The 12,595-nt window shown below is 45.2% G+C and overlaps 1 protein-coding gene across 1 annotated transcript in view; it reads left to right on the top strand.

Annotated features, from left to right (window-relative positions):
- stau2 (staufen double-stranded RNA binding protein 2) overlaps positions 1–11,102 on the top strand; it is a gene marked incomplete at its 3' end in the record, with an annotated part of 56,920 nt that extends 45,818 nt beyond the window's left edge. The window contains exons 12-13 of the mRNA XM_071519407.1: positions 278–633; positions 10,989–11,102. Of these exons, the coding sequence (XP_071375508.1) occupies positions 278–633; positions 10,989–11,102 (470 nt within the window). The remainder of the gene's footprint in view (positions 1–277; positions 634–10,988) is intronic.
- Positions 11,103–12,595: the final 1,493 nt, after the last annotated feature.

Raw genomic sequence — 12,595 nt, 5'->3', positions numbered from 1 at the left:
TCTTCCCTTTCTCCCCTCCTTGTCCCTCTCCTTCTACCCACCTCTCTCCATACCTCCTTCTCTCTTCCCTCTTTCTCTCTCCCTCTTCACTTTCATCCATCCTTCTCATTCCTCCTCCATTTCACTCTTCCACCTTGTCCCCATCCCTCCATCCCTTCCCATCTCTCTCGTCCCTTTCTCACCATCCTCTGCCCACTCGTTCCATTCCACTCCTCCAATCTCTCTCCTCCTCCATCCATCCATCTATCTCTCCCTCCCCTCTCTCTGTCCCCTCCAGCCCAGAAGGGTCTGCTCCACCTCAGCCCGGACGTCTACCAGGAGATGGAGGCCAGTAGGAAGCAGGGGGGCGGTGCCCCGGGCCCCGGCGGTAGCAGCCCCGTCAGCTACCTGACCTCCAAAGACATGGGGCCTTGCTCTGCCCCGCTGCCCCCGGGACACCCCCCTTATTACGGGGGCTCGGTCTCCTCACCCAGCCCGACCGCCACCATGGCCAGGGAGCTGCTGCTGAACGGCCAGTCGCCCACGGCCGACGCCTCCCTGGCCCTGAAGGGGAAGAGCCCGGCCCTGGCCTGCGGCGTCTCGGTGCAGCCCGCACAGCAGCTGGACTACCTGGCTCGCATCCAGGGCTTCCAGGTGAGGCGCGGGGAGGTGGACACATCGGGACCAGGGTGTCTGCAGGTCCTGGAGCAGGTCTAAAACTGTGTTAAATTGTATCATCTAAACTCAAGGCCTTTAAATGGTCTTGGATATAGTTAAATTGTATTTTAGGTCTTAAATTAATTCAGTTTTGGACGTCTGAAAACGTTGCAGCTTCTTGGTGCAGTGTTTGTTTCGGGGAGAAGTCAGCCCAGTCACGCAGGCCTATATGCCTACAGTTGTTTTCAATTTCACGTCAATTTCAGTTGTGGAATTCAGTCTTAAATTTAATTTTAACTGGCATTAAAAAGGTCTTTAAAAGTCTTAAATTTAACTTGATGAAACTTGCAGACACCCTGTGGTACAATCACACAGTATGCACACATGCTAAAGTGACAGCACAGATGCGAGCATGCTGATGCATAAACACGACTCCCCTCTCCCCCTGAATCGACCCCCTGTGGGTCGTTGCTGTAAATAACAATGTGTTGTTAGTCAACCTGCCTGGTTATATAAAGTGTAAACATACATACATACATACATACGTACATACTGCTTAAAGTGTCTTCAGATAAAAGAGAGGGGCTTCCCTTATACAAGCATATGTACGTTACATACATGCACACAAACCCACAACACACACACAGCACTAACAGGTGGGTTGAGAGGGAAGCTGTGCACGCTCACACACTGCTTAGAGAAGCATTGCCAGGAAAAGAAGAGAGGAGGGGGCTATAAACCATGAGACAGGTATTCCTATAGGACAAGTGCACTTATGGGAAGAGTCTATAGAACAGCTTGGTAACACACTATCCGTTTTCTGTTTCTCACTGCGGACACTATTGGCAAGCTGTGGATGTAGCGCTGGAACTCAATCACACAGGTGCTTCTGTCATTACCGGACCGGACACACACATACACCCAACAGACACACACATAGGCAGTGTTCTCAGTGCTGTCTGTGTGTGAGAGAGAGAGAGAGAGAGAGACCCAGTGTCTGTTTTAATCAGCTCTGGCCAATCTGCGGCGCATACCACGCCGCTAATACCAGCGCCTGTTCATTTAAGCTGCAGATGCTTTTTATCAGTTGGAGCGAAAACATTTTATCTTAACCTGCTGAGGGTTCCTTTGAAAGGCCTTTGTTATTGCTCTGAGCCTTCCTGTGTGTGTGTAACCTGAGAGAGCACTGCAGCCTGGCCAAGCCCAAACACACTCGTGCGCACAGATTCACACACACACACACACACACACACACACACACACACACACAGCAGGTTCTGTTTAGAGCGGATGGGAGAGTTGGGCTCAGCCTTGTAAATGTGTGTGTGAATTGGGCCTCGTTTAAGCCCTTGTCGTTCTCATGTTGTACACACTATAACCCACTGCATTAGTTTGCGGTGTGTGTGAGTGTGTCTGCGCTTGTATGTGTGTGTCTGTCTTTGTCTCGCACGCGTTCATGTATATGTGAGTAAATGTGCACACAAGCACTGATGTGTGTGTGTGCGTGTGTGTGTGTGTGTGTGTTAAAGGGAGGAATCCAGGCTGTAATTGAGACATGCAGACAATATGTGTTCCATTGAGGGGATGTTTCATATCATGTGGGTTTGTAATGAGAACCTCTGGTTGCCTACATGGCCATGTTAGGCAGATTTTTAAGGCTTATGTATTCTTATGCGTTTTTGTGGGCTAAACCACCACAGATTTCAAATGTTTTCGCCAGAATATGCACTTGTCTGCTTTTCCACTAGACCAGGACACGTAATGTGCCGCTTTGTGTCGGCTTGGCTTTCTCTAGACCACACTGAACAACAACAAGCTTTCAGATCCACTGTAAGCTTTTTTTGGTAATTTGATAATAATCTCCTGGTCTGATTAGTTACTTTGTTTTTGTAATCTAATTATGTTATCCAAGTGAACGGATTACAGTGACCGCCCAACACTGGATAAAAGCAACAGAGCAAGTACTGAGGACATTCTCATAGTGTCTGTTTCATCCATCCAGCTCTGCAGACAAAGGCCCGGGCCTACCTGCTAAGCCCTTCTTTTGATTTGATTGGAAAATAGCCTGTGGTGGAAGCTCTGACTGAATAAGCAACAGTGTGCTGTACTCACGCCAGCTTGGAGCAAGGATGCTGGCACCTACACGAGTGTGTTTGTATGTGTGTGTATTTCCTATTAATTTGGCCGGCGTGTTGTTGGCACGGCGGGTATGTGAGCTGGAAGTAGGGCAGAAACAAAGGAGCAGGAGGTAATAGACAACACATGGACCATGGATGAAGTACTGACTGAGCCACGGAGCAGATTCTCTCTCTCTCTCTCTCTCTCTCTCTCTCTCTCTCTCTCTCTGTCCTCCTGTCTCCCTTTCTCTCTCTCTCTGTCTCTCTCTCTCACACACACACACGTGCACGCAGTGCTCTGCACTGGTTTGTTATTCTGGTGTTCTGTCTTTCACTGCCCCTCCATCACTACCTCTTCCTCCGTCCTTATCGCCCCCCTGCCGCTCACTCTCCTTTATTTCCACAGATTTGCTAACACTCTAGTTTCTATCTGTGTAATTTGGAGAATCTGAAGGTTTCGACCCTTGCATTGCAGTCACCAGCTGCCCATTTACCATGCCCACCACTCTGCCATCACATTCCTTAATAGAGTCATCACTGCATTGACTGCCACCACTTTAGATTAATAACTGTTGCCTCATTCTAAAATGAGCAGGAGATTTTTATATAGAAGATCAATGATTGATGGAAATTTAATGATATCAAATGAATGAAGAATTCTTTGTTGTTTTTTTCTTGGGCCAAGTCATCACACACGTATAGAGCCGTGGTCCACACCTGTACGAAGACTAATCTACTTCTGTGTTTTCAGTGCTGATTTATTCTCTCACTCTCATTCCCTCACCCCACACACACATATATGCAGGTCAAACCATTTTCCAGGCATTGATTGACGATGGTCACCTGCTTGGTTATTGGAAATAAACAAGATTGATGGAGAGGGAGTGTTTAACAGAGCAGCTCTCGCTGTCTGTCTTGCACCTTGGTCTGTCCTGGTCTGAATGTGGACTGATAGAGCAGGAATGATTCAGTGGCTGAGGGGTTTACTGACGAAGAGAGGAGTGAGAGGGATAGAGAGAGAAAGGAAGTGTGGATGAAAGGCCAGTTTCACATGGAAACAGCCTGCAAGTGTGTGAGTCATAGCAGAAACTGCATTGTTTGGTGGGCCGATACTGAGAATGATCCATCAGGCATCAGAGGCACATGGAGGGGAAGTTTGTATTCTGCCTGTAGCTACGTCAGTGGGCAGGAAAGATTAATTCAGTTACTTAATTAAACGATGAAGAGATTCATCTGGGTTTGTCTTTTATCCCAAAAAGATTTTCAGCCTAACCTGCGTGCAGCATTATCTTTCTATCACTGAACTTCATTTATTTACATCCTACATTTTAGGCATTTACCTTATGCTCTCATCCAAAGCGACATAGCTATGATAAGTCCAACTTGGAATAGACAACACAAAATAGAAATGCAAATTTTTAATCATGTCAGCTAGGAAGACCTAACGGTTACATATTTCAAGAAATGTCCTGCATACGCTATATTGATTTGAACTGTAAGTCACATGCTGTCACCCTATTGTTTTGCTTAAAAATTATATACAGTACGCATCTCATTGCATTTATTGCACATTATACAGTAAGCCTTCTTCCTAAACAACTGGCAGGTACTGTGAATGTAGCACCTTTTCAGTATGAAAATTGCAATAATATAATTGCGTATTAAATAGTGGAAATGGCCCCTTGGGGTTTTGCTCTGGTTTTGCAGTGCAATGGAAAATATGACGGAACCACTTTTTTTGTAATGTAGAGATTAAAATCAGCATGTAGAGTTCTGAGGGGGGAAACAACTGTGCACATCATAACCCAATAGATTAGTTTGTGTGTGTGTGTGTGTGTGTGTGTGAGAGAGAGAGAGAGAGAGAGGGAGAGATAGTCGCTATACTATACTATGCCTGGTATCAAGAAGACATGTAAAGTGTGCCGAGACAGCGTTGTGTAGGATTAAATCCTTCCAGATCCAGAATCCTACCATGCTTGTCTTTGTCTGTGGAAGCTTGCCTTGAGTGTGAAAGGTTCGACCCAGGTGAGTCGACCCTCCCAAAAACAGACCCGGTCAAACTCCGCTCCACTCTGTTTGAAAGTTTGGTGTTTAAAAATGTTGTGGCTTGTTTATCTGACACAATTAACAAAGTTGAGACATTGCAACGGTGACAACAGAAACCTTAGTGATACATAACATAAATCAAATCAACTTTGCAAGTTCACAGAACAAAGTCTGGATTGTCTTATCATCTGTTGAACATAGAATGTAAACTAGTCTGGTTTTGATGCGGTTTTAAGGTGATAACCCATGCAGAAGTAACAATTAAGCAAGTACACTTGCATATGCATGTCAGTGCTGGGTCTGATGTGACTGGTAGACAGGGACATTCCCATGTTTGAGGCTCAATGTGAATTTCCTCTTACATGTGATAGACTCAGATCAGCGTAGGCCTGGTTCTGTGTGCAAAAAGGTTATACGGTATCAGTCCATCAGTTCTGTCCACCTGCTAAATCCATAGGCAATAACAGATAGTCATCAGTGGAGTTATGTTATCTAGCCGCAACAGGCTTAGCTTGGGGGAGAAAGGGGATGGCAGTTCACTCTCTGGTGTATTGGAATCAGACCTTACACTTCTATGTTGGAAATCCCATGTTAATGAAAATACTATCCTTGCCGAGTGGCTGGTGTTGATATCCGTTTAGAACGGTTCCCAGGATTTCTTGCGCTTTCGCGACATTTGTTCTTCTTCTCTCCCCCCCTTCTCTCCTCTTTGGCTGTGAAGGAAAACCACTTCAAATGGGGCCGGCTACACCTTGTACTCTGCCTGGCAATTTCTTCCCCTCTTTTTTTTCCCCCCTTTTCGCTTTTCCCTCTCTTCTTTCTCCTCTCTTCCTGATCTCCCTCTGCTGTCTCTCTCATCACTGTATCAACATCAAACGCCTGATCTGGTCCAAACGTTCAAAGACTCTAACGGTTTGTTTCCAACCTCCTTGCCATCGTCCCATTCCTCTACCCTCTGTTTACTCTGGGATTTGCGTTAGAAAATACATTTTGGGATGGCTAATCCCACCACGTTTGATTTTTGCGGCAGGGTGATGGCTTCCAGCTGCGCCGTGCGGCATATTTGTGTGAAGAGCGATCTTTGAAAACAAGTTTTGTCGGTGGTATAAATCAGACCGTTAATGCTGCGCTGGCTCGGCGCACAGTCTCCCTGCTTACATGGTGGCCCTCTGCGTGTGTGTGTGTGTATGCCTGCGTACGTGTGTGTTTGGCAAAACAGAGTGATGATGTTTTTACACCACAATCAAGCCCATTTGCAAACCTTTAAATCAAAACCCATCAAGTGCCAGCACAGCATATTGCAAATATGAATATGCAGCAAAATCTTTTTTTAACACAGCCCACTTTGACTGTTGCTTTTGTTCTGTGTATTTTGATAGTATTGATCATATTTCATCTAATGCTCAGCACCAGGCAATGATAGCATGTTGTGCCAGCCCAGTCCCAGCATGGGGAGATGGAGGGTGTGTTAACCTGGCACTTTGTTTGGAATCCAAACAGTTCTCTTCATTATCTGCACAGCAGAGGATGTTCTCAGAAACACGCTGGCTTGGGTTCTACCACCAATTTGGACTCCTTCTCCAGGCTGAGTGAGCTCTTTCACAAACTGCAAATGCACACACAGTCCCAAGTGATTCGATGACAATTTAATGATGGATAACAACATAATAAAATAGACCTTGTTTGCGCAATTTTCCAACTTTCTCTGGATATGGAGTTTAGGCTAAAAAAGAGTGTCGGGATACATACAAACTCATGAGGGTAATGAGTTTCACCTCAAATTTATTTTCTTATAGGTAGAAGTTGTTGCACTAAAAGGACCTGAAAAAGTCTTGAATGATGAACCAGGTCCAGTATAGGGCCTGGCCAATATGTTTGTGGGCAGATATTATCGGCCGGTCTTGGCCTTCCAGAGGTTTATTGGTACAGGCTTTTGTTACATTACTAATACGATGATTAGATCAGCACAAAAAAAGAGAATTCAGCATGATAATGTGGAGTTATTTTTATGCTTTTCACATGTAAAGTACACTAGATCATTGAAAAACAATGACAGCTCTAAACTAAATCTCACCATATGTTTCTTAGAAGTCTAAATTTGGGTAAGAGAGAGGTTATGATGATGAATTGTGTTGTGTAACAGCCCTGCCATGAAAACAAGTCATTATCGGCGGATATTGTTTATAATGCCTCCCCAATTATCATGTTGGACCCAATACAATAATTAGGTCCCATAACTGTCTCTAGAGACAATAGCTGTCTCTGTTGACAGTCTGTGGAGGATTTGTTTTACACTGGAATGTATAGAAATCTATTCTGTGAAATCAGGTTCTCGATAATTAACTGTGAGTACTTTTGTGTCTTGGTTCCATTGAATTGGGAGCTTCCTTTGCTCATTGTCTAGAGTCATTTCTCTGTTATTCTGGCACAGTGTACTCCTTCAACTTTTCAGAGGCGCACAACTTTTTGGGGCTGTTTGCCTTCAACCCCCTGCCATTAGGACAAGTGGAAGGTATATTAACAATGTGCTTAAAACACTCTTGACCCCTGGGGTCCCCACTGAAGTGGCTCCGCATGGACCTCTAATTGCTTCTCACCAACAATGACAGCGTTCTTCGGCTGAGTGGACTTGTTTATTTATAGTAAAGTTGAAGTTATTTCCGTGCTATCTGACTCTCCACACCCTGTACTTGGCTCAGTTGGGAGTCAAGCTCTTAGTCCCCATTGCTAGTATCCTGTGGTATCAACTGCAGTAACATGTCTAGATTAGTTTGAACACACCTAGTTACCATTTTTTTTGCAGTTATTTTAATAGCAGAGATCAGCTGTGCAATACAGTCCCAATGATATGGACATTTTGAGTGTAGTAAAGTGTAGTAATTTTGAGTAAGTATTTTTTGTTTTGGGGCATGGGTGCATTTATTTTGCCTACATGTTTGTGCATGCCCCTCTTCATGTCTGTATACCTCTATTTCTACGTGTGGGTGTGCATGTGCATGTTTGTGCATGTACATAAATGCGAGCGTGTCTGAGTGCTATGACTGTGACTGCTTTTCAGTTTGTGCATGTTTGTGTTTGTTCGAATGAAGAGGGGCATTTGAAGAAGAGCCATCCAGCTTTAGAAGCCAGAAGTCGGAGGTCGTTCCACATTAGTGCCGCCGATCAATCGCAGGCCTTGCGTAACTCTCCCTCTCCTTTGTCTCCAGAGGAAGTGGATTAGAGGCTGCTTTCTCAGTTGAGACCTGGGATGATTAGTTAGGCCTATTTAGAATGCATGGCACTCACAGATGCATACAAACATGCACTCAAACAGACGAGGTGGATGGGAAATGCTAGAATCATGAGAGCCAGAATGGACTGTTTGTTTCTAAGATACCTGTTATTTCAGCTTCCGACGGATCGCTTATTCCATAGAAAATGATGTGATGCTGCAATTTTCTTTGATGCTACCAGGTCAGGCAACTATCTTTTTTTGTCTGCAGGTGAGAGTGAATCCCCAAATTAACCAGCCACTTTCACTCTTTTACCAGCCAGCCAGCTAGAAAGTAAGAACTCCAGGTGATTGTTGGTAACCTGCCAAAGTGGCTGTTTTTACCCGCATTTGGCTGATGCTAATTTCCCACACCGAATGCTTCAAGTAAAAAACAAACTTTGAAACATGATCGTCCTTATTTAATCTGAAGCATCTGTATTTGGTAATGGTTGGTCAATGAATGGCTCAATAACAAACTTCATGACTACCAAAGGAAAACCTGTATTGTAGGTTCTATTGTGTTACACAAGCCCATCACCAGCAGTTTACCTTGTGTAACAGACCTCCTGACCTTTGGCCCTGATGGCTGCAGATATTCAACAATTACTAGTTTCCATCAATAGAACACATGCACATGTGCGTGTGTGTGTGTGTGTGTGTGTGTGTGAGAGAGAGAGAGAGTGTGTGAGCGTCTGTTTACTCCAGCACTGGCGAGGGGCCTCACCCTCAGTTGGGGTCCTGACAGCTTGCGATGGATGAAGCAAGCGGAGGCCCGCTGATCAGACAGCATGATTACACCATACATCACAGGCCCCCAACCACAGCCCTTTATCCTGCCTAAATGAACCAGCATACTGGACAATTACACACACACACACACATACACACACACACAAAGATCCATATCTCTGTGCACACACCCTCAAGCACACAAGCATCACACACACAGTGCTGTCTCAGGATTTAAGGATGAAACTGTATTTTCAACCCAACTTTATGAGATAGGCTTCTTTGCTCCCACTTTGTTATGGATACTAAACAATTGTGCTATATTCTTATCCCTAAACGCCAGGCAAAACATCTGCTATATTTGGTCAAGCAAAGTGCCCCCTCTTTCTCTCTCTCTCTCTCTCTCTCTCTCTCTCTCTCTCTCTCTCTCTCTCTCTCTCTCTCTCTCTCTCTCTCTCTCTCTCTCTCTCTCTCTCTCTCTCTCTCTATGGTTGAAGCCTGGAGAATTTATTAGAGATTAACTTGTCAGGGAAGGCTTTTTCCACGGCTCACTTTACTGCGTTCATCATTCATACACATAACAGATAGCATTCCACACTTTATCACTGTGGGCCCATCTCCTCATCAACAGGTGTGTGTGTGTGTGTGTGTGTGCGTTGCGTGCGCATGCCTGCATATATCTGTATGTTTTCACATGTGCATATCTGTGTGTGCACATGTGCGTGTGTGTGTGTATGTTTTGATGCGTCTGCGTCTTTATGGGCAGGCTTCCATGTGTCTGGCAGGCTGGAGCCCCCCCGCTTTTCCACATATGATCATAACTCACCCAGAGAGACACACACACCACTCGCTCTGGAAGCTTTCAGTCACAGATCATATACAGCCGTCTTTATGCGCGAACACACACACACACACACCCACGCACACACACATGCACACACACACATTCAGCATTCTGTGTTCCAAAAATGACATAGCCAAAAAACTAGGCAAGATAAGATGACTCTTTATTGATCCTGAAAGGAAACTGAATGTACACAGAGGAAAATACACACGCACATGCACACACAACTTGGACACATTTATCATTTATTCAAACAAAGTACATCACTTTAAAACCCATAGCCAGCATATGTCAATGTACGACAAACCTACACACACACACACACAGTGTGCAAACTGTACATATACTGACATCAGCATGCATTTCCCGCGGCTCGTTCTCATATCCTATTTATTGTGAGTGACACATTGCTGTACAAAATATGAATAATGCATTTATGCATTACAGTGAATGTAGTAATTCTGCATTTTCTCATTATAGATTTCTAAAGCAGATGATAGGTGTTGGCAACTTTGACAAATACCCCTCATCATGGCTAGGAAATTGGGAAATGGCTTGCTTTATTATTGCTTGACTTTTGAGGAGATTGTAGTGGAGTCCATTTGTACATTAGTAGGTAGGAACTCTGAGATACAAAGATGTACAGTCTTTCGTACTGGTTTGCTTGCTCATCATTTTATTCATTTGCTCACTTTGAGTCAGTTACACTCTACTCTCCCTCTGTCTCTCTGCATCAGTTGGCTATTTCCTTTCTTTCAGGCATTGTACATAGTTATTTGTGCCATTTATTAAGGTGCCTGCAGCTGTCCTGAGCAGAAGTAGGCCAGGCAAACACCATGCGCACACACACGCGTGCGCGCGCACAAACACATACTCGCACAGTGAGAGCGAGTGAGAAGTAGGGCAGACAGGCAGGCAGTATTACCCAAGCCCTTGGATCTGAGGAGCAGATTGTCCCTAAGGAGCATCATGTCATAACAGTCCTGATTGCACAGCATTTAGGAATGCCTGCAGAGTTAACCTCTCAATGATGAGGGGTCGCCGATGATGTCACCACTGCCCCCTCGGACCCCCCACCCACCCACACACCCAGCCACACATATACACACACACGCTCATTCCCCTCCGTTGCCATCTCTCAGAGGTGCGGGGAAATTGGCCACAAATGCTTTTTGGTGGCAATTAGACATGCAAGATTTACTCTCTAGCCAGCCACTTCCAAAAAAACGCCAGACTGTATCCCGCGGAAAACGTGAGCTGCTCATGAGTTCAACCCTTGCAGCTTTTGTGCTTCGACTGATCTGTTCATATCATGTGTCATTTTGGGATAACTCACTTTGTCTCCCTTTGCCCTCTCCTCCAGGTGCAGTACAGTGATGGGCAGAGTGGTAAGGAGTTTGTGACCTATCTAACCCTCTCCCCTGTGCAAATGACTTTCCATGGCACCGGGAGCACCCTCCAAGCCAGCCATGACCAGGTATATGTGTGTGTGTGTGTGTGTGTGTGTGTGTGTGTCTGAAGGGTGGACCTTTGGCTTAGAGAAGACAGTCCATCAAAATATGCTGTAGTTACACTAGAACGATACATCACAACATCACATGCATTATTACTCCATCACTGGAGTCTTAAGGCTCTGATACACAGAGCAACTTTTGGGGTAACAGCGCCCAAAGACTGACCTTGGTAGTATAGATTGAATCATATACGAATATCTTATTGCCAGGAGATGTTTCAGTAGATTTTTACCCTGTATCTCAGCTTTTGTTGTCCATTTATGGGAATTCTGACCATCTACTTTGTCCAAAATCTTGCCTCAGGTAGTAAGTAGAGATCCTTAATAAGTAGAGAAAAACAAACCTTGAGTATCTCTGTAGGTTCTGCTTACTCTAACTAGAGGTTCTGCTGAATATAGTATAAGGCATATTATGCGGAAATTGTTGGCTGAGGTCTCAGCCTCTCATTAGCAGAGTGGAGTTGGCTCCATGGTGTTATTATTAATCACTATTTTAAATCCTCTTAGGACATTAAAACCAGTCTGTCTCAACCTGTGATAACAATCAGTCTTATGCACTTCTCTCTGACAAGCCTCCATCAAAGTAATCACTATCCTGAAATCTGGAGGGGATCACCACAACTTTTTTGCATCTCTCTCTCTTTCTCCCTCTCGTTTTCCCATTCAGCCTCTCTCACTCACTCCCTGTATTCAGAAGGAGGCTCTTTGTCTTGCGTCGCCCAAGCAGAAAACTGGTTGCTTACATTCTATCATCTAAACATAGGACGCCCCTTTGTTCAGCAGTCTTCAAAGCTTTAATAACGGGCTGGCCCGGCCCTGGACGGAACGGCTGACGGGGGGCTAGTGCCGCCACCGCTAGCTGAGAGCCAAGCCAATATAGGCCAGGCAGGTCTGCGTCCTCGGGACCTGTTGTTGCCAGGAGCACTGGGGCATGACCGACTGTTAGAGAAGGCCTTTCTTTTTCTCTCCTCAGTACAGTGAGGAGCACGATCACAAAGGGAGCACCTAACAATGAGGGGTCACCCTCATCAGCCCCCACCCCCTGGCAACACTTGGCGAACAAAGTAGGCCCGCAGGCGTCACAAATTTGGATGGGTTTGCCATGACAGTGTGTGCACACCGGCGGTGATGCGGGCTGGTGTGACAACAGGATGGGGCTGGAGCGCTTTCAAAGAAGGCGTGTAACTGTTGACACACACATCAGAGTTACCTGTAAGTCATTAGAATAGGTTCCCCCAAGTGTTGGTGAATCCCAAACATCACGTCCCACATACACAACATTCAAATCGTCATATCTCTTAATTGTGGATGGATACTTCCAGTGGAGTCCCACATGTTTCCTATGCCACATGTTAGCCTCAGCACACTCTCACCCACTTATACACACACACACACACATACACCTTATCTGTGTAATTAGGCATTGTAAATCTGATGAGACGGAACAGGGGATCTCT

The sequence above is a fragment of the Centroberyx affinis genome, unplaced genomic scaffold (genome assembly GCF_046629955.1).
Source record: "Centroberyx affinis isolate AG114_WGS23_722 - 3 ecotype Tasmania unplaced genomic scaffold, CSIRO-AGI_Caff_v1 ptg000696l_1, whole genome shotgun sequence".
Classification (NCBI taxonomy): Eukaryota; Metazoa; Chordata; class Actinopteri; order Beryciformes; family Berycidae; genus Centroberyx; species Centroberyx affinis.
Note: the sequence above shows the minus strand (reverse complement) of the source record. Positions and strands in the feature narration are given on the sequence as shown.